At 46.5% G+C, this 22,833-nt stretch overlaps 1 protein-coding gene across 2 annotated transcripts in view; it reads right to left on the bottom strand.

Annotated features, from left to right (window-relative positions):
• Positions 1-22,833, bottom strand: part of tmem107l (transmembrane protein 107 like) — a 98,978-nt gene that overhangs the window by 30,290 nt on the left and 45,855 nt on the right. For both annotated transcript variants that reach the window (XM_038779512.1, XM_038779513.1), the window contains exon 4: positions 12,378-12,478. In XM_038779512.1, coding sequence (XP_038635440.1) covers positions 12,378-12,478 — 101 coding nt within the window. The remainder of the gene's footprint in view (positions 1-12,377; positions 12,479-22,833) is intronic.

Here is a 22,833-nt window from a genome sequence, read left to right as displayed (position 1 = left end):
TGTGTGGCACCTTGTCAAAAGCTTTCTGGAAATCCAGATATAACACATCCATTGGCTCCCCATTATCTACTGCACTGGTAAGGTCCTCAAAAAATTCCACTAAATTAGTAAGGCACGACCTGCCCTTTAGGAACCCATGCTGCGTCTGCCCAATGGGACAATTTCCATCCAGATACCTCGCTATTTCTTCCTTGATGTTAGATTCCCGACTACCGAAGTTAAGCTAACTGGCCTATAATTATCCGCTTTCTGCCTACCTCCTTTTTTAAACAGTGGTGTCACATTTGCTAATTTTCAATCCGCCGGGACCACCCCAGAATTTAGTGAATTTTGGTAAATTATCACTAGTGAATTTGCAATTTCCATAGGAATCTCTTAGCACTCTGGGATGCATTCCATCAGGGCCAGGAGACTTGTCTACCTTTAGCCCCATGAGCTTGCCCATCACTACTTCCTTAGTGATGACAATCATCTCAAGGTCCTTAGCTGTCATAGCCTCATTTCCATCAGTCACTGCCATGTTATTTGTGTCTTCCACTGTGAAGACCGACCCAAAAAACCTGTTCACTTCCTCAGCCATTTCCTCATCTCCCATTATTAAATCTCCCTTCTCAGCCTCTAAAGGACCAATATTTACCTTAGCCACTCTTTTTTGTTTTATATATTTGGAGAAACTTTTACTGTCTGTTTTTATATTCTGAGCAAGTTTACTCTCATAATCTATCTTACTCTTCTTTATATTCTCATCAAAACTGATGAAGCTTTGGAGGAATATCGGGAAAGTAGGACAAATCTCAAACGCACAATAAAGAGGGCTAAAAGGGGTCATGAAATATCTTTGGCTAACAGGGTTAAGGAAAATCCCAAAGCCTTTCATTCGTATATAAGGAGCAAGACGGTAACTAGAGAAAGGATTGGACCACTCAAAGACAAAATAGGGAATTTATGCGTGGAGTCAGAGGAAATGGGTGAGATTCTTAATGAGTACTTTGCATCGGTATTCACCAAGGAGAGGGGCATGACAGATGTTGAGACTAGGGATGGATGTTTAAATATTCTAGGTCAAGTCGGCATAAGGGGGAGGTTTTGGGTATCTAAAGGGCATTAAGGTGGACAAGTCCCCAGGACCGGATGGGATCTATCCCAGGTTACTAAGTGAAGCGAGTAATAGCTGGGGCCTTAACAGATATCTTTGCAGCATCCTTGAGCACGGGTGAGGTCCCGGAGGACTGGAGAATTGCTAATGTTGTCCCTTTGTTTAAGAAGGGTAGCAGGGATAATCCAGGGAATTGTAGACCTGTGAGCTTGACGTCAGTGGTCGGCAAACTGTTGGAGAAGATACTGAGGGATAGGATCTATTCACATTTGGAAGAAAATAGACTTATCAGTGATAGGCAGCATGGTTTTGTGCAGGGAAGGTCATGTCTTACAAACCTAATAGAATTATTTGAGGAAGTGACAAAGTTAATTGATGAGGGAAGGGTTGTAGATGTCATATACATGGACTCCAGTAAAGCGTTTGATATAGTTTCCCATGGCAGGTTGATGTAAAAAGTGAAGTTGCATGGGGTTCAGGGTTAACTAGCAAGATGGATAAAGAACTCGCTGGGCAACTGGAGACAGAGTAGTGGTGGAAGGGAGTGTCTCAAAATGGAGAAAGGTGACTAGTGGTGTTCCACAGGGATCCATAATTGGACCACTGTTGTTTGTGATATACATAAATGATCTGGACGAAGGTATAATTGGTCTGATGAGCTAGTTTGCAGATGATACTAAGATTGGTGGAGTTGCAGATAGCGAGGAGGACTGTCAGGGAATACAGCAAAATATAGATAGATTGGAGAGTTGGGCAGAGAAATGGCAGATGGAGTTCAATCCAGGCAAATGCGAGGTGATACATTTTGGAAGATCTAACTCAAGAGCAGACTATATGGTCAATGGAAGAGTCCTGGGGAAAATTGATGTACAGAGAGATCTGGGAGTTCAGATCCATTGTACCCTGAAGGTGGCAATGCAGGTCGATAGAGTGGTCAAGAAGGCATGCAGCATGCTTGCCTTCATCGGACGGGGTATTGAGTACAAGCAGGTCTTAAACATCCATCCCTAGTCTCAACATCCGTCATGTCCCTCTCCTTAGTGAATACCGATGCAAAGTACTGTTTAGCTCACTGGGCTAAATTGCTGGCTTTGAAAGCAGACCAAGGCAAGGCAGCAGCACGGTTCAATTCCCGTAACAGCCTCCCCGGACAGGCGCAGGAATGTGGCGACTAGGGGCTTTTCACAGTAACTTAATTGAAGACTACTCGTGACAATAAGCGATTTTCATTTAATTTCATTAAGAATCTCACCCATTTCCTCTGACTCCACGCATAAATTCCCTATTTTGTCTTTGAGTGGGCCAATCCTTTCTCTAGTTACCGTCTTGCTCCTTATATACGGCAGGTCATGTTACAGTTGTATAGGACTTTGGTTAGGCCACATTTGGAATACTGCGTGCAGTTCTGGTCGCCACATTGCCAGAAGGATGTGGATGCTTTGGAGAGGGTGCAGAGGAGGTTCACCAGGATGTTGCCTGGTATGGAGGGTGCTAGCTATGAAGAAAGGTTGAGTAGATTAGGATTGTTTTCGTTGGAAAGACGGAGGTTGAGGGGGGACCTGATTGAGGTCTACAAAATTATGAGAGGTATGGACAGGGTGGATAGCAACAAGCTTTTTCCAAGAGTGGGGGTGTCAATTACAAGGGGACACGATTTCAAGGTGAGAGGGGGAAAGTTTAAGGGAGATGCGCGTGGAAAGTTTTTTACGCAGAGGGTGGTGGGTGCCTGGAACGCTTTGCCAGTGGAGGTGGTAGAGGCAGGCACGATAGCATCATTTAAGATGCATCTGGACAGATATATGAACGGGCGTGGAACAGAGAGAAGTAGATCCTTGGAAAATAGGCAACAGGTTTAGATAAAGGATCTGGATCGGCGCAGGCTGGGAGGGCTGAAGGGCCTGTTCCTGTGTTGTAATTTTCTTTGTTCTTTTGTTCTTATAGCTTTTTAGAAGCTTTCTGTTGCCCCCTAAAGATGTCCAGTCCTCTAGCCTCCCACTAATCGTTGCCACTTTGTATGCTTTTTCCTTCAATTTGATACTCTCCCTGATTTCCTTAGATATCCACGGTCAATTTTCCCTCTTTCTACCGTCCTTCCTTTTTGTTGGTATAAACCTTTGCTGAGCACTGTGAAAAATCGCTTGGAAGGTTCTCCACTGTTCCTCAACTGTTTCACCATCAAGTCTTTTCTCCCAGTCTACCTTAGCTAGCTCTTCTCTCACCCCACTGTAATCTCCTTTATTTAAGCACAAAACACTAGTGTTTGATTTTACCTTCTCACCCTCCATCTGTATTTTAAATTCCACCATATTATGATCCCTCTTTCCGAGAGGATCCCTAACTATGAGATCATTAATCAATCCTGTCTCATTACACAGGACCAGATCTAGGACCGCTTGTTCCCTCGTAGGTTCATTACATAATGTTCTACGAAACTATCGCGGACACATTCTATAAATCCTCAAGACTGTCTTGACTGACCCGGTTAAACCAATCGACATGTAGAATAAAATCCCCCCATGATAACTGCTGTACCATTTCTACATGCATCAGTTATTTCCTTGTTTACTACTTGCCCCGCCATAATGTTACTATTTGGTGGCCTATAGACTCCTTCTATCAGTGACTTTTTCGCCTTACTATTCCTGATTTCCACCCAAATGGATTCAACTTTATCCTTGGATATTTAACTCCCAGTCGTGACCATCCTTTAACCATGTTTCAGTAATGGCCACTAAATCATAGTCATTCGCGCTGATTTGCACCATCAACTCATTTACCTTATTCCGAATACTCCGAATAATACTTCCGGTAAAGTACACCTATGTTGGCTTTTATACCTCGGTTTTGAATCTTAACACCTTGATCAGTAACCTCTCCTAAGTTATTTTTCCTCTTAACGTTTCTCCTAATTTTCCTTGTCGTTGAACCCATATCTTCATGTAACAATCTGCCATGTCGCTTTCCATTATGTTTTGACTTCCCGTTTTATTCCTTTTAGTATTACTGGGCCTTGTCACTGAGCTCCCCTCAGTAACTGTACCTTGTACTGTCGCCCTTTTTGATTTTTGACGATGGCTTCTCTTACTTATACTTTTCCCCTTACTGCCTTTTGTTTTCTGCCCTTGTTTTACTACCTTTCAACTTCCTGCATCGGTTCCCATCCCCCTGCCACATTAGTTTAAACACTCCCCAACCGCTCTAGCAAATAGCTCCCCTAGGACATCAGTTCCAGTCCTGCCCAGGTGTAACCTGTCCAGTTTGTACAGGTCCCACCTCCCCCAGAACCGGTCCCAGCCCCAGGAATCTGAAACCCTCCCCCTGACACCATCCCTTCAGTCACGTATTCATCCAATATATCCTTTCATTTCTACTCTGACTAGCATGTGGCACCGGGAGTAGTCCTGAGATCACTACCTTCACGGTCCGATTTCTTAACTTCCTTCCTAGCTCCTTGTACCACGACCACTGGCTGTTCACCCTCCCCCTCCAGAATGTCCTGTACCCCCTCCGAGACATCCTTGACCCCAGCACCAGGGAGGCAACATACCATCCTGGAGTCTCGTTTGCAGCCACCGAAACGCCTGTGTATTCCCCTTACAATTGAATCCCCTATTACTGTCAGACTTATCACCCCTCCCCTCTGCAGCAGAACCAACCGTGGTGCCACAAGTTTGGCTGTTGCTGTTTTCCCTTGAGAGGCTATTCCCCTCAACAGCATCCAAAGCGGTATACCTGTCCTGCAGGGGAATGGCCACAGCAGACTCCTGAACTACCTGCCTCGCTCTCTTGCTCTGTCTGGTGGTCACCCATTCCCTTCCTGCCTGCGGAGCCTGAGGTGTGATCACCTCTCTATACGTACTATCCACACTATCCAGTGTCAAGGATGTCTCTGGAGGAACACAGGACATCCTGAAGGGGGAGGGTGAACAGCCAGTGGTCGTAGTACACATAGGTACCAATGACATAGTCAGGAAAAGCGATGAAGTCATGCAGAAAGAGTTCAGGGAGTTGGGCAGTAAGCTAAAAATCAGGACCTCACAGATTGTAATCTCAGGATTATTCCCTGTGCCACGTGCCAGTGAGACTAGAAATAAGAGGATAGTGCAGCTAAATACGTGGCTAAACTGGTGGTATCGGATGAAGGGTTTCAGATTTCTGGACATTTAGGATCTCTTCCAGGGCAGGTGGGACCTGTAAAAGAATAAGGGGTTGCATCTAAACTGGAGGGGCACAAATATCCTGGCTGGGAGGTGTGCTGAAATCACTCGGGAAGATTTAAGCCGGGGGGGGGGGGGGGGGGGGGGACCAGAGCGTTCGCTTAGAAGGTGTAATAACTGAAGGGGAAATAGAGAACAAAAATAAGAGAACAACAACATCACCCTGCCTGCTCAAACTCAGGGGTCTGAAGTGTATTTGTTTCAACGTCAGAGGTACTGCAGGTAAGGCAGATGAACTTAGAGCACTGATTAGTACTTGGAACTGTGGTATTGTGGCTATCACAGAAAGGTGGTTAAAGAAAGGGCAGGATTGGTAGCTGAACGCTAGGATATTGTCCTCGTCAAAAAGAAATAGGGACGGTATTCTCCGTTCCTGAGACTAAGTGTTGACACTAACACAGAATCCGTGGACTATTACAACTGAAAAACTGGCGCAGTGGGCTGTTAGCCACGTGCGCAGCTGCAGGGCTGCCTTGCTGGCTTCGACAATGGTGTTCCATGCCCACCCAACCCCACAGCTGACATCCTGGCCACTCCCCACTATTCCCCCAGCCAGCGTCAAAAATTTCAGCAAACTATGGAAATGAAATGCCGTCGGGAACTCGGCCCATCGGAGGCGGAGAATCGTGGAGACCTCAGAGAACACCAATTCGGGCCCATTATGATAAGCAAATGGTGTCTACTGTACGTGTGTTCCGGAATGCATTGATGCTGCTGTTGAGGTGCTGGAGCATTGCGATTTGGTGTCAAATTGGCACCTGTCGCAATTTCGGCATCGGAACGTATTCTCCGCCCAATCCCCTTTATTGATTTCAGCGTCGGCTAATGGTCGCCACCCAAGTACGGTCTAGAAGGGTGGGGACAGTCGAAACCCTTGAGGAGTATAAAGAAAGTAGGAAGGTACTTAAGGGGGAAATTAGGAGGGCTAGGAAGGGTCATGAAAAGTCCTTGGCAAGTGGGATTAAGGTGAATCCTAAAGCTTCTTATTCATATGTAAAAAGAGTGTGGCCAGGGAAAGTATTGGACCACTTAAGGACAGTGGGGGAGGAAATGGGCGAGGTACTAAATGAGTATTTTGCATCAGTGTTCACCAAAGGAAAGGACTTTGTGGAAGGTGATCCTTGGGTAGGGTGTTTGGATAGTCTAGGTCATGTTGACATCAAAAAGGAGGAAGTATTGGGTGTTTTAAAAGACATTAAGGTCGATACATCTCCTGGGATGGATGGGATGTACCTCAGAATACTGAGAGAAGCAAGGGAGTAAATTGCTGTGGCCTTGACTGACATCTTTGTATCCTCATTGACGACAGGTCAGGTTCCAGAGGACTGGAGAATACCTAACGTGGTACCACTGTTTAAGAAAGGTAGCAGGGATAATCCAGGAAACTATAGGTCGGTGAGCCTCACGTTGGTAGTATGCAAATTATTGGAGAGAATTCTCAGAGACAGGATTTTTACCCATTTGGAAACAAATGGATTAATTAGCGATAGACAAAATGGTTTTGTGAAGTGGAGGTCATGCTTCATTAACTTGATGGGTTTTTTCAGGAGTTGACGAAGATGATTGATGAGGGGAGGGCGGTGGATGTTGTTTACATGGTCTTCAGTTAAGCTTTTGACAATGTGCCTCATGGCAGGCTGGTTCAAAAGGTGATGTCACACGGGATCAGAGGTGAGGTGGTAAGCTGGATGCAGAACTGGCTCGGTCACAGAAGGCAGAGGGTAGAAGGGTGTTTTTGGAATGGAAGGTTGTGACTAGTGGTGTTCCACAGGGATCTGTGCTGGGGCTTCTGTTGTTTGTAGTATATATAAATGATTTGGAGGAGAATGTAGCTGCTCTGATTAGTAAGTTTGCAGATGACACCAAGGATGGTGGAGTGGCACATAGTGTTGAGGATTGTCAGAGGATACAGCAGGACAGAGATAGATTGGAGACTTGGGCAGTGAAATGGCAAATGTGAGGCGATGCATTTTGGTAGATCTAACATAGAGGGGAAATGTGCGCCCAATGCTGCTCTTGCTCATGTATTTGCTTTGTTTGGCACCTTGTTCCGCACTGCAACCAATCACTTTGTCGATTTACTATTTGTCAATGTTCTCTGTTGATTATTCTTTTTGTCTACTATGTACGTACGTTCCCTCGGCCGCAGAAAAAATGCTTTTCACTGTACTTCGGTACATGCGACAATAAATCAAATCAAATCAAATATACCGTAAATGGCAAATCTCTTAGGAATATGGAAAGTCAGAGATCTGGGCATGCATGTCCACAGATCTTTGAAAGTGGCAACACTTAGACAAGGTAGTCAAGAAAGCATACGGAAAGCTTACCTTCATTGCATGGGGCATGGAGTATAAAAACTGGCAAATCATGCTGGAGTTGTATAGAACCTTGGTAAGGCCGGACTTGGAATATTGCGCACAATTCTGGTAGCCATACTACCAGCTTTGGAGAGGGTGCAGGGGAGATATTACCAGAATGTTGCTTGGTCTGGAGGGTAATAGCTATGCTGAGAGGCTGAATAGACTGGAAATGGAGGTCAGTAACCCAAGTCGACAAAGTGGGATTCAATCTTCCTGAAAGTGGCCACTTAAAATGTCACAGGATAAAATTAAAACTGAAAAACAGGGAAGCTAAAAACGCCCAATAGATTCACTGAATGCTTGACCAGATAGCTATGGAATAAGGTAAATCAGACACTATTGGTGGGATTTAATCACCATGTTGTGCTCGGCGCAGATCTGGGTACGCCGGTTAAATAGCGGGAAAGATCAAAATCGAAACTTGCGTTGGGCACGAATCGTTTGCTGTCTAGCTGGCCCACTCCCACTGGCGAGTTCCGGATCACGCCCAAATATGGTGAGCATATCATTAACCCGCATTTGCATTAATTAGCGTGATCGAAGTTGAATGCAACAGCCTCCTGGGAACTAACCGACTGCCCAGCAAGAAATCACGTGAGTGTCATTTAGTATTTGTTTTTAAAAACGTGAAGCTGGTGCAATAGCTGCTGAGGGGAACTGAGATGAGATTCCATTTACCGACATGCTGCTCAAGGGCACTGGAGCTGCTGCCCTTGGGCTCGGAGAGGTGGGAGACCTCTCGGGGAGGGTTGGCGACCTTCTGTACGAGAGGCCATCAAGCCATCTTTAAATATTGTGGATACCCATAACAGTGGGACAACTACAGCTGCTGCCTAGTAAACAATTCCAAGATAGAGCCTTGCTCTTGTTCTATGCTGAAGGTCACTTTAAATCCCTTTGACTGTGAGCAGCCTCAAACTTCACAGCTGAATGAGGAGTTGTGCTTGTTAGTTATGAGAGCACTTCACAGCTGCGGGTTGTATTTGCTATTTGCTCCAGCTTGTGGCTCCAAATGCCTGGGGCTGCTGTTGCTGTTTCCTTCCTTTTCTGTTGCCGGAAAGAAGGACATTTTTTTCTAAGATACCTTGGTACTGGAACACTGGGCTCAGGGGGATGTATGAATCCAGAGGGCAATCTGGTTTTAAGCAAGAAGACCTGGCGATCCAAATGGGCCACCTGATGACGTGTTGAAGAAATGCATTTGCAGATTGCTGGTGGACTTGAGTGAAGACTTGTGCAGAATTTCCCAAGCTGCAGCCCACAAGTACAAAGCATTAGGTTACAGATGCCCTGTATGCTGGGCATCAGACCATATCAACTTTGAACTGGACCAGGCCCACCAAGATGGCTGTGCTGCAGGATTCTCCGCCAGGGTGTAATTTATGGCACGCATGCCGCCTTGCGCGCAATGGGCATCACCGTGTGTCCTTCATTAACAGGAAGGGGTTCCACTTTCTTAATGTTCACATTGTGTGCAATCACAGTCTCCAGATCATGCACGTGTGTGCACGTTTCCAGGGAGCGTGCATGACAGCTACGTCCTGGGACACTTGGGAGGTCCCAGAGTCTTCGAGGACCATCCCAGGTTGGCTCTTGGGCGATAAGGAGCGTCCACTGAGGTCCTGGCTGATGCAGCCAGTGCCAAGGCCAGAGACTGAGGGGGAAACCCAATATAACCAGGCCCAGGTGGCCATCCGAGCTGTCATTGAGCGGCGCTTTGGACTGCTCAAAATGCAGTTCCAATGCCTGGACCATTCTGGTGGTGCCTTGCAGTAAATCCCCCACAGGGTCACTCGCTTTGTGGTGGTCTATGCCCTTCACAATCTGGCACAGCAGTAGGGCAACATGCTGGGAAGGGAAGGGACATGAGGCCCTGTCTAAGCAGAAGGTGGATCAGGAGGGGCCGGAGGACGAGCTGCAGGCGGTGCCGGAGGATGGAGGACAAGTAACGGCAAGGGTTCAATATGCCTGGAGGACCAGGGATGCAACACATTTTCCTGATTTTCATAGGACGAGGCTTTGTCCGTCAGCATACAATCTGTCTTTGCCCCAAATCCCTCCTTCACCCCAAATCCCCTAACCCAATTCCCCCTTCCCAACTAATCCCTCCTTCCTCCCATTTCCCTCCTTCCTTCCCCCAATTCCCCGACACTCCCACACCACAAACCCCCCCCCCCCCTCCCCCGCCCTGTTCCAACCTCCAAGGGTCTTTGTACATCACCCCAGGGTGATGGGACTGTCAGCGGGTCAATATAAAAGATAGGAGAGTGATGATAACTCGATGTGAGGTAAGCTCTGGTGGTTCCTCAGTTTGTGCTAATGTCTGACTCCTGTCATTTTGATGACAGAGCGCTCACACGTTCACATCTATCCTCTGAACGGGGTCTGCGTTGGGTACGTTTGATCTTGGACCACTGCACCCAGGAAGCAGGGGGAGCAGAAGGCAACAGGGGGTGGGTGTGCAGGCAGGCTCACTGTGACATGACAGAGGCTTCACATACGTCAGGTGTTACATGTTTTTAATTCTGAACATCAGACATTTCCATTCCCCCCAGCTACAGATAGTGCCCACTCAGTGATCCTTTCTCTTCTTGATCTTTCGTGGTCCAGTGCTACGTCTAGGTGTGTCCCCAGAATGCACATCCGAAGTGGAAGCAGCCTGCCGTTTTTCGTGCCCTGTGACTTTTGATGCCCATGGCAGACATCCTCTGGAGCGCCTGGAGCACCAGCTGACTTACTGGTGTCGCCGGCATCGCTATGCCACCCTGTTCTGCCTGCTGCCCTCAAGATGTGTCGGTGTCAGGAGGGGGAATTCAGAAGAACTGGAAACCGCCGGCATCGCCTCGGTGGCACTCGGGTTGGCCTCCAGCGCTTCCTCAGTCTTGAATGTGCCTGTAGGGTCTTGAGGGTTTACATGTGATGGAGGGGCAGCTGGAGTGAGCTCTACAGGCTTTGCATCATCTAGCTCTGCCAGTCCTGGCGGTTCCCAATTGTCTGTACCATGGTACCGCCGCCCTCAGTGATGCTTCTTCAGATGCTCTGTAGTGCCTCAGCAACGTTCACCTGCGTCTGGACATGTCCCTCATCGACTGGGACATGATGTCGAGGCCCTCAGCCATGATTGTCACAGAGTGAGCCATGCCTTGGGCATTACCACTCAAAACATGGACTTTGTGCTGAAGGTGTTCAACTGCGGTCGCCACCCTAGCAGTGTTGGCCTCAATGCCACGCATTGTCGGCATCATCTCCTGCACCTGTAGTCTTTGGAACTCCTCTAATCGGCAATGCACTCGCTGGAATGTCGCTGACATTCCCTCATGAATCACACAAAACTGTGTTCTATCATGTGCATCAGCTCTGGGATAATCTTGATCAGAGGCTCGGCATTTGATTGGGACTCAGCTTTGGATGTTCATGCCTCCATCTGATGTGCATCAGCAACTGTGTGGTGCTCACCAGAATGTGCCCAGAAGCCTGTGCACTAATGTTGCCCTCAAAGGTGTATGTCTCTGGGTTAGTAGAAGGTGGGGATGATAGCTGTAACGGGTCAATGGGGGTCTCCTCCGAGGTGGTCTCTTGGGTGGTGGGGGGGGGGCGGGGAAGAGAAATGATTCCGGATGGCCCGGCCCCACCAGATGGAGATCCTGCGAGACATTGGACATGTGGTCAGTGAGTAGACAGGATCATTTTGTCTGACATGATCAAATCACTTGAGACAGGTGATCTGAGTGAAAGGGCAGAGGATCCTCACCATTACGGTGCATTCCAATCTCGCTGTTGGGGACTGCTCTCTCCTTGGTCAACCTTGCGCCATGGCCCATTCTTTATCGGGGTTGAGAACCTGAATCTCTGGTAGTCCACCACCCCATAGCCCTTTCCCGCTTTTGGGCTTTCTGTTCCTGCGGGGACTAAGAGAAGGCATTGTAATCCGTACGCTTGATGGGTTCCCACGCTTGGGGGGGGGGGTCTATAAGTAGGTGGCATGTATAGGCACCGCACCTGGACATGAAGGGTTTGTGCTGATAGGTGCTGAGGGGCAATCACAAAGATCGGATATGTGGGTAGGTTGCACAGTATCAGCAGTAATTTGGGGGGTTGGGGGGGGGGGGGAATTTGAGGGGTGGCAGACAGAACTGATGTCAGGAGAGAGGTGGTAACTTACCCTTGCAACTTGGTGGAGGTCACTGGCCTTCTTCCTGCGTTGGATGGTGGTTCTCCTGGTCATGCTGCTTGCACTGACAGCCACTGCCTCCCAAACAGCCTAGGGAGAACAACAGTCGCATCCACAACGTTGAGAAGCCTGGCCAGGTCAGCATCTTCAAATCTGGGAGTGAGTGATGAGCGAGCGTTTAAAAACAGCTCTCCCTTGTTAACGGCAAGACGCTGAGGCTCGAGTCTGGCAAATCAGATGGCGAGACAGCCAGCAAGAAGCTCGGGGGTCTCATTTCCAGCACTAAGCGCCAGTAAATACGGGCCGCAATCTCACCAACGCAGCTGTCGAAAAACACCCCTCCAATCGCGCCCAGAATGACACTTAAAACTTTTTTCCATTAAATAGTGTCCTATAACTCCAGTCATCAATGACGAGGTAAGTTCATAGAAAAGCATAGAAATTCAGAGACAATGCCATTCAATCTATCTGGTCCGAGACAGTAATATTCACAATTTACTCGAAGTGCTTTGTGACTGCCTGAAGGATACAAATTAGGTTCTGGGTGCCGTTGAACATGGAGACTCCAGAGAAGAAGCCCAGCAGCTCAATTAGAAACATGCCTAGAGTTACCGACAATGCCACAATTAATCTGGAAGGAAGCAAAAGGACAACAATCAGTGAAACCAATAAATTCTAGAGAAAAAGTGGAATTAGATATGCAAAATGTATAACACGAGCAAAACACAAGCTTAATCTGCCATTAATAATAAAAATGAAATGCTGGAAAAACATAAGAGGTCTGGTAGCATCAGAGGAGGGAGAAACTATGTTAACATTTCAACTCCAATATGACTCTTCTTCAGAACCTTCTATCATAATAGCCACTATTAACCACCACTCAATTTTTATGTTTTTGATTTCATGATACAGTTTATGTTTAAAAAATGTACATTTGTTTAAATTTTTACATTATATTTATGATTTCATTGAATCATAGAATTCCTACAGTGCAGAAGGAGATCATTCAGCCCAGAGTCTATACCAACCCTCTGAAAGAGCACCCTACCTCGGCCCACTCTCCAGCCCAATCCAATCCCTGTAACCCCATAACCCCACATAAAGAATATTCCCGAACTAGGGGTCATAGTTTGAGGATAAGGGACAGGTTCAAGACATTTTAGGACTGAGGTGAGGAGAAATTACTTCACCCAGAGAATCTGTGGAATTCGCTACCACAGGAAGTAGATGAGGCCAAAACGTTGCATAATTTCAAGAAGGAATTAGATATAGCTCTTGGGGCTAAAGGGATAATAATAATAATCTTTATTGTGGCTTACATTAACACTACAATGAAGTTACTGTGAAAATCCCCTAGTCGCCACATTCCGGCACCTGTTCGGGTACACAGAAGGAGAATTCAGAATGTCCCGTTCAGTTGGTTTACGGGCGCAACAGGTGATTAAGAAGGCAAATGGAATTTTGTCCTTCACTGCTAGAGGGATGGAGTTTAAGACTAGGGAGGTTATGCTGCAATTGTATAAGGTGTTAGTGAGGCTACACCTGGAGTATTGTGTTCAGTTTTGGTCTCCTTACCTGAGAAAGGACGTACTGGCACTGGAGGGTGTGCAGAGGAGATTCACTAGGTTAATCCCAGAGCTGAAGGGGTTGGATTACGAGGAGAGGTTGAGTAGACTGGGACTGTACTCGTTGGAATTTAGAAGGATGAGGGGGGATCTAATAGAAACATATAAAAGTATAAAGGGAATGGATAAGATAGGTGTGGGCAGGATGTTTCCACTGGCGGGTGGAAGCAGAACAAGGGGGCATAGCCTCAAAATAAGGGGAAGTAGATTTAGGACTGAGTTTAAGAGGAACTTCTTCACCCAAAGGGTTGTGAATCTACGGAATTCCTTTCCCAGTGAAGCAGTAGAGGCTCCTTCATTAAATGTTTTTAAGATAAAGATAGATAGTTTTTTGAAGAATAAAGGGATTAAGGGTTCTGGTGTTCGGGCCGGAAAGTGGAGCTGAGTCCACAAAAGATCAGCCATGGTCTCATTGAATGGGGGAGCAGGCTCGAGGGGCCAGATGGCCTACTCCTGCTCCTAGTTCTTATGTCCAATTCACCTAACAAGCTCGTCTTTCGGGACTTGTGGGAGGAAACCAGAGAACCCGGAGGAAACTCACGCAGACACAAAGAAAACGTGCAGACTCTGCACAGACAGTGACCCAAGCCGAGAATCAAACCAGGAGCCCTGGCACTGTGAAGGAACAGTGTTAACCACTGTTCTACCGTGATGAAGGGATATGGGGCGAAGGCGGGATCAGGGTATTGAACTTGTTGATCAGCCGAGATCATAATGAATAGCAGTGCAGGCTTGAAGGGCCGAATGGCCTCCTCCTGCTTCTACTTTCTATATTTCTATAACCTTTGGACACTACGGAACAATTTTTAATGGCCAATCCCCACCTATTTCCAATCCTACCAAGATTCAATGACTCCACACCCTTCTCAATGACAGGATATTGTTAAAGAGAGGAGGGTGGGTCCAATTAACCTGGTGTAATTTCCCAACCCTTTAATCTGGAGTGTTCCAATGAATAACTTGCATAGCAAACTCGTGCTAAGATTAAATAAAAAGATGCATGCATACACAAAAAAAGGAAGAGGATTCAGTGCCATGTCCACAATAAAGTACCAGTTAGGGTTTTACATGTGCCGAGAGTCCAGGATCAGAAGTCTCTTCAATGGACGGGGCACCGAGTATAAAAACTGGCAAGTCATGCCACAGTTGTATAGAACCTTGGTAAGGCCGCACTTGGCCTAACCAGCGACACCGACATCCCCCAAATGAATTTGAAAAAAAACAAACGGGCGGGTGTCAGGTGAGTCGGGAAAACTTATATTTTTGATTATGCTGTAAGTGTCCGCGCCACAAACCATGAGGAGGGTCACTGTCTGTCGCCTCTGACGATGGTACTCAGATGAGAAAAGTAGCACTTTCACTCAAGTACTGGGTCCTATCCCTTGTCCCGGCGTCGAATGCCTCGAGATTATCTGTTTCCTGAATGGTGGCCTCCTGAGGCCCAAAGGGGTGGGCCTAGTTTGGAGGAAATGGCGCTTCCTGCAGCTCCACTTAATCCTTGTCGCCAATGTAAAGTCTCAGGCAAGTGACCACTCGGAAACGATGACTGTAGAAAAGTTTTGATTTACTCTCTTTACTATTTCCACCTCCTACTCCCCAAAGGGTTTCTCGTGCCCGGCCCACACCCACCCGTTTACGGAGCTCATTTGTTTTTTTCAAATTCAAATTCATTTGGGGATGTCGGCGTCGCTGGTTAGGGCAGCATTTATTTCCCATTCCTAGTTGCCCTTAAGAAGGTGGCGGCGAGTTGCCTTCTTGAACTGCTGCAGCCCCAAAGGTGTAGGTACACCCACTGTGCTGTTAGGGCGGGAGTTCCAGGATGCTGCCCCAGCGACAGTGAAGGAACGGCGATATATTTTCCAAATCAGGGTGGTGAGTGACTTGGGAGGGGAACCTCCAGGTGGTGGGGTTCCCAGGTATTTACTGCTCATCCTTCTAGATGGTAATGGTCGTGGAACGCTCTCTAAGGAACCTTGGTGAGTTACTGCAGTGCATCTTGTAGATGGTACACAGGGGGCTGCCACTGTTCGTTGGTGGTGGAGAGTATGAATGTTGTGGAAGGGGGAAACACTCAAGCGGACTGCTTTGTCCTAGATGGTGTTGAGCTTCTTGCCTTGTTGGAACTGCATTCATTCAGGCAAGTGGAGAGTATTCCATAACACTCCAGACTTGTGCCTTGTAGACTGTGGACAGGCTTTGGGGGGGCATCAGGAGGTAAATTACTCGCTGTCGGATTGAATGTCAAGGTGTGATGGTTAAATCCTCTCTTGTAGCAGATGGTCATTGCCCGGCACTTGTGTGACGTGAATGTAACTTGCCACTTGTCATCCCAAGCCTGGATATTGTCCAGGACATGGACTGCTTCATTAGCTGAGGAGTAGCGAATGGTGCTGAACATTGTGCAGTCATCAGCAAAAATTCCCACTTAGAACATAAGAACATAAGAACTAGGAGCATGAGTAGCCCATCTGGCCCCTCGAGCCTGCTCCGCCATTCAATTAGATCATGGCTGATCTTTTGTGGACTCAGCTCCACTTTCCGGCCCGAACACCATAACCCTTTATTCTTCAAAAAACTATCTATCTTTACCTTAAAAACATGTAATGAAGGAGCCTCGACTGCTTCACTGGGCAAGGAATTCCATAGATTCACAACCCTTTGGGTGAAGAGGTTCCTCCTAAACTCAGTCCTAAATCTACTTCCCCTTATTTTGAGGCTATGTCCCCTAGTTCTGCTGTCACCCGCCAGTGGAAACAACCTGCCCGCATCTATCCTATCTATTCCCTTCATAATTTTAAATGTTTCTATAAGATCCCCCCTCATCCTTCTAAATTCCAATGAGTACAGTCCCAGTCTACTCAACCTCTCCTCATAATCCAACCCCTTCAGCTCTGGGATTAACCTAGTGAATCTCCTCTGCACACCCTCCAGCGCCAGTACGTCCTTTCTCAAGTAAGGAGACCAAAACTGAACACAATACTCCAGGTGTGGCCTCACTAACACCTTATACAATTGCAACATAACCTCCCTAGTCTTAAACTCCATCCCTCTAGCAATGAAGGACAAAATTCCATTTGCCTTCTTAATCACCTGCAAACCAACTTTCTGTGACTCATGCACTAGCACACTGCACAGCGGCATGCATTAATATTTTATCGTTTAAATAATAATCCCGTTTGCTGTTATTCCTAACAAAATGGATCACCTCGCATTTGTCAACATTGTATTCGATCTGCCAGACCCTAGCCCATTCACTTAACCTATCCAAATCCCTCTGCAGACTTCCTCAGCCCTTTTCGCTTTACCACTCATCTTAGTGTCATCTGCAAACTTGGACACATTGCCCTTGTCCCCAACTCCAAATCATCTATGTAAATTGTGAACAATTGTGGGCCCAACACGGATCCCTGAGGGACACCACTAGCTACTGATTGCCAACCAGAGAAACACCCATTAATCTCCACTCTTTGTGAGTTTACTCTCATACTCTACCTTACTCTTCTTTATAGCTTTTTTAGTAGCTTTCTGTTGCCCTCTAAAGATTTCCCAGTCCTCTAATCTCCCAGCAATCTTTGCCACTTATATGCTTTTTCCTTCAATTTGATACTCTCCCTAAATTTCCTTAGATATCCACGGTCGATTTTCCCTCTTTCTACCGTCCTTCCTTTTTGTTGGTATAAACCTTTGCTGAGCACTGTGAAAAATCGCTTGGAAGGTTCTCCACTGTTCCTCAACTGTTCCACCATAAAGTCTTAGCTCCCAGTCTACCTTAGCTAGTTCTTCTCTCATCCCCTTGTACTCTCCTTTGTTTAAACACAAAACACTAGTATTTGAATTTACTTTCTCACCCTCCATCTGTATTTTAAATTCCACCATATTGTGATCGCTCCTTCCGAGAGGATCCCTAACTATGAGATCATGAATCAATCCTGTCTCATTACACAGGACAAGATCTAGGACCGCTTGTTCCCTTGTAGGTTCCATTACATACTGTTCTAGGAAACTATCGCGGATACATTCTATAAACTCCTCCTCAAGGTTGCCTTGACCGACCTGGTTAAACGAATCGACATGTAGATTAAAATCCCCCGTGATAACTGCTGTACCATTTCTACATGCATCAGTTATTTCTTTGTTTATTGCCTGCCCCACCATAACGTTACTATTTGGTGGCCGATAGACTACTCCTATCAGTGACTTTTTCGCCTTACTATTCCTGATTTCCACCCAAATGGATTCAACCTTATCCTCCATAGCACCGATGCCATCCCTTACTATTGCCCGGATGTCATCCTTAAATAACAGAGCTACACCAACTCCTTTACCATCCACTCTGTCCTTCCGAATAGTTTGATACCCTCGGATATTTAACTCCCAGTCGTGACCATCCTTTAACCATGTTTCAGTAATGGCCACTAAATCATAGTCATTTACGATGATTTGTGCCATCAACTCATTTACTTTATTCCGAATACTACGAGCATTCAGGTAAAGTACACTTATGTTGGTTTTTTTACCTGTTTTGAATCTTAACATCTCCAGTTTTATTCCTTTTGTTATTACTGGGCCTATTCACTGAGCTCCCCTCAGTCACTGTACCTTGTACTGTCGCCCTTTTAGATTTTTGACTATGTCTTCTCTGCCTTGCACTTTTCCCTTTACTTCCTTTTGCTTCTGTCCCTGTTTTACTACCTTCCAACTTCCTGCATCGGTTCCCATCCCCCTGCCACATTAGTTTAAACCCTCCCCAACAGCTCTAGAAAACACCCCCCCTAGGACATCGGTTCCAGTCCTGCCCAGGTGCAGACCGTCCGGTTTGTACTGGTCCCACCTCCCCCAGAACCGGTCCCAATGCCCCAGGAATTTGAATCCCTCCCTCTTGCACCATCTCTCGAGCCACGCATTCATCCTATCTATCATGACATTCCTACTCTGACTAGCTCGTGGCACTGGTAGCAATCCTGAGATTACTACCTTTGAGGTCCTACTTTTTAGTTTAACTCCTAACTCCCTGAATTCCGCTTGTAGGGCCTCATCCCGTTTTTTACCTATATTGTTGGTGCCTATGTGCACCACGACAGCTGGCTGTTCACCCTCCCCCCCCCCAGAATGTCCTGCAGCCGCTCCGAGACATCTTTGACCCTTGCACCAGGGAGGCAACATACCATCCTGGAGTCTTGATTGCGTCCACAGAACCGCCTGTTATTCCCCTTACGATCGAGTCCCCTATCACTATAGCCCTGCCATTTTTCTTCCTGCCCTGCCGTGCAGCAGAGCCAGCCACGGTGCCATGAACCTGGCTGCTGCTGCCTTTTGATGGAAGGGAGGTCATTGATGAAGCAGCTGAAGATGGTTTGACCTCGGACGCTACCCTGAGGAACTCCTGCAGTGATGCCCTGGAGTGGAGATGATTGACCTCCACCCACCACAACCATCATCCTTTGTGCCAGGTGTAACACAATACTTACTAACTCTCCACTGATACGGATGGAGCTTGATACTGGAGCCGCAGTTTCTGTGATCATCCGCCGCACATACGTCCAAATTCACTCAGGGATACGGGACTTGGCATTATGAGATACTGCCGCCCGGCTGGCGAACTATATCGGGGAGCCATAGGTGATCGCAGGGACCTCAGAAGTCCACGTCGGATGCGAGGTTTAGTCGGTAAACTTATCACTGGTCGTGGTAAAAGAAGCATTTGCAATAAAGTGGATGAACTAATCGCGCAGATGGGTATGACATAATTGGGATTACGGAGACTTGGCTGCAGGGGGGCAAGGGATGGGAAATGAATGTCTCAAGGTATTCAGTATTTAGGAAGGACAGGCTTAAAATAAAAGGTGGTGTTGTGGCACTGCTGGTTAAAGAGGAAATTAACACAATAGTGAAAAGATATTAGCTCTGACAATGTGGAGTCTGTATGGTGTCATGAGAATTTCATTTTAAGGAATGTTTGGCTGCTCATTTTACTGCAGTGATGACAGAGTGTGGGTGGAGCTGAGCTCTGACTCTGCTTTTTAGTTTCACTTTGAGAAAAGCTTGGGTGTGTCTGTGTTTTTTTTGGTTTGTTTCAGTGTTGGAGCTGAAGCCAGACAAAGCAGGTGTACTGTTGTTCTCTCTGTCATGAAAAGACTATCTCGTGATCATTTGGTGAATTCAGAATTATAAATGTTCTCAGTAGTGAATGTAAAGCTGATGTGCTTCTGTTAAAAGGTGTTTCTTTTGTCTTCTGGATGTTTGGGAAGTTATTAAGGATTACTTAGTGTTGTATTTTTTGGGGGTTGTATTTGAATTGATGGTTGCTAAGATGTTTTAAAAAGGTTAACTTGAGTTCATAGAATAAACATTGTTTTGCTTTAAAAAAGACTTTTCCATTTCTGCTGTACCACACCTGTAGAGTGGGCTGTGCGCTCCCCATACCACAATCTATTAAAAGTTGTGGGTCAGGTGAACTCCATGATACACTTTGGGGTTCTCTAAACCCTGGCCCATAACAATGAGTAGAGTTGAGAAATACCATGGGGCAAAAAACACTAGTGGGTGTCATATATAGACCCCCAAACTGCAGTGGCGATATTGGAATGGCATTAAACACAAAATTAGAGATGTATGTGATTAGGGAATATCGGTGATCATGGGTGATACTCTGCACAAATCAAATTAGCCACAATTCCGTAGAGGAGGAATTCCTGGGGTGCATGCGGGATGGTTTTCTTGACCAATATGAGGAACCAACTGGAGGGCAGGCCATCTTAGACTGGAAACTGTTTAATGAGAAGGGACCTTTGCCAATTTGGCTGCGTGAAACCCCTTGGGGATGAGCGACAATAACATGATAGAATTTTTTTTATCAAGGTGGAGAGTGAAGTCGTTGATTCAGAGACTAGGATCCTGAATCTTAACAAAGGAAACCATGAAGGTATGAGGCGTGAGTTGGCCTTGATAGATTGGAAAGAGTTACTTAAAGGGATGACAGTGGATAGGCAATGGCAAACATTCAAGGAACGTATAGAACATAGAACACTACAGCGCAGTACGGGCCCTTCGGCCCTCGATGTTGCGCCGACCTGTGAAACCATCTGAAGCCTATCTGACCTACACTATTCCATTTTCATCCATATGTCTATCCAGTGACCACTTAAATGCCCTTAAAGTTGGCGAGTCTACTACTGTTGCAGGCAGGGCGTTCCACACCCCTACTACTCTCTGAGTAAAGAAACTGCCTCTGACATCTGTCCTATATCTCTCACCCCTCAATTTAAAGCTATGTCCCCTCGTGTTGGTCATCACCATCCGAGGAAAAAGACTCTCACTGTCCACCCTATCTAACCCTCTGACTATCTTATATGTCTCTATTAAGTCACCTCTCAGCCTTCTCCTCTCTAACGAAAACAACCTCAATTCCCTGAGCCTTTCCTCGTAAGACCTTCCCTCCATACCAGGCAACATCCTAGTAAATCTCCTCTGAACCCTTTCCAAAGCTTCCACATCCTTCCTATAATGTGGTGACCAGAACTGCACGCAGTACTCCAGGTGTGGCCGCACCAGAGTTATGTACAGCTGCAGCATGACCCTGTGGTTCCGAAACTCAATCCCCCTGCTTATAAAGGCTAGCACACCATATGCCTTCTTAACAGCCCTATTAACCTGGGTGGCAACTTTCAAGGATTTATGTACCTGGATGCCGAGATCTCTCTGTTCATCTACACTACCAAGAATCTTGCCATTAGCCCAGTACTCTGCATTCCTGTTACTCCTTCCAAAGTGAACCACCTCACACTTTTCCGCATTAAACTCCATCTGCCACCTCTCAGCCCAGCTCTGCAGCTTATCTATGTCCCTCTGTATCCTATAACATCCTTCAGCACTATCCACAACTCCACCGACCTTCGTGTCATCTGCAAATTTACTAACCCATCCTTCTACACCCTCTTCCAGGTCATTTATAAAAATGACAAACAGCAGTGGCCCCAAAACAGATCCTTGCGGTACACCACTAGTAACTGAACTCCAGGATGAACATTTGCCATCAACCACCTATGGGGGAACTGCAGCAACTGTTCATTCCTGTCTGTCATTAAAGCAAAATGGGTAAGAAGGCCAATCCATGGCTTGCAAAGGAAATTAGAAATAGTATCTGATCCAAGGAAGAAGCATACAGATTGGCCAAGAGAAATAATGTGCACCAGTCGCAGAAGGTAAGCATGCAAGTGCAGTAGGTGGTAAAGAAGGCTAATGGGATGATGGTCTTCATTGCGAAAGGTTTCGAGTATAGGAGCAGGGATATGTTGTTGCAATTATACAGGGCCTTGGTGAGGTCACACCTAGACTCTTATGTGCAGTTTTGGCCTCCTTTTCTGAGGAAGGATGTTCTTGATCTCGAGGGAGTGCAGCAAAGGTTTACCAGACTAATTCCAAGGATGGCGGGACTGTCATATGAGGAGAGATTGACTAGGTTGGGATTGTTCTCGTTGGAGTTCAGAAGAATGAGGGGCGATCTTATAGAGACTTATAAAACTTTAACAGGACTAGACAGGGCAGATGAAGGGAAGATGTTCCCGATGGTGGGTATGTCCAGAACCAGGGGTCACAGTCTGAGGTTTCAGGGTAAGCCATTTCGGACAGAGATGAGGAGATATTTCTTGACCCAAAGAGTGGTGAGCCTGTGGAATTCATTACCACAGGAAGTAGTTGATGCTAATACATTGAATATTGTATTACAGGAGGCTAGATATAGCACTTGGGGTGAATGGAATCACAGGTTATGGGGGAGAAAGCAGGATTCGACTATTGAGGTGGATAATCAGCCATGATCTTGATAAATGGCGGAGCAGGCTCGTAGGGCCAAAAGGCCTCCTCCTGCTCCTATCTTCTATGTAGAACGTTCATTTTGACCGGGTGCACTCTACCCACTGTAAGATGAGATAAATCCACCTTTGGCCAATGTCAATATGATACAGGAACATTGAACCACGACTGGGCTGGAAAATGGACATTTTAAATGAAATACGGACAACTTAAAAATTTAATGTATAAAAAACCCACATGGGCTCAAAATGGCTGCAGGCAGACACAGAAATACACAACCTGATCAAACCCATCTGGAAGATGACAACGGGACTATGGGTCATGGGCACAACTAGCCAGATAGTTATGCAAATCAGGCCGGTTAGCCCTGGTTCGAAACTGGAAAACATTGGGGGAGCACATTGGTGACTCCAGGAAGTCTACAAGATTCCAACAGGTTCGAGTCCCGGCCTTTCTCGTGTAAACCACCCTGATGGGAAAACGGTTAACACCTCATGCAGGGGCAGCACGGTGGCCTAGTGGTTAGCACAGCTGCCTCACGGCGCTGAGG

This window comes from Scyliorhinus canicula, chromosome 19 (genome assembly GCF_902713615.1).
Source record: "Scyliorhinus canicula chromosome 19, sScyCan1.1, whole genome shotgun sequence".
Taxonomy (NCBI): domain Eukaryota; kingdom Metazoa; phylum Chordata; class Chondrichthyes; order Carcharhiniformes; family Scyliorhinidae; genus Scyliorhinus; species Scyliorhinus canicula.
This window is presented reverse-complemented; position numbering and strand designations above follow the sequence as displayed.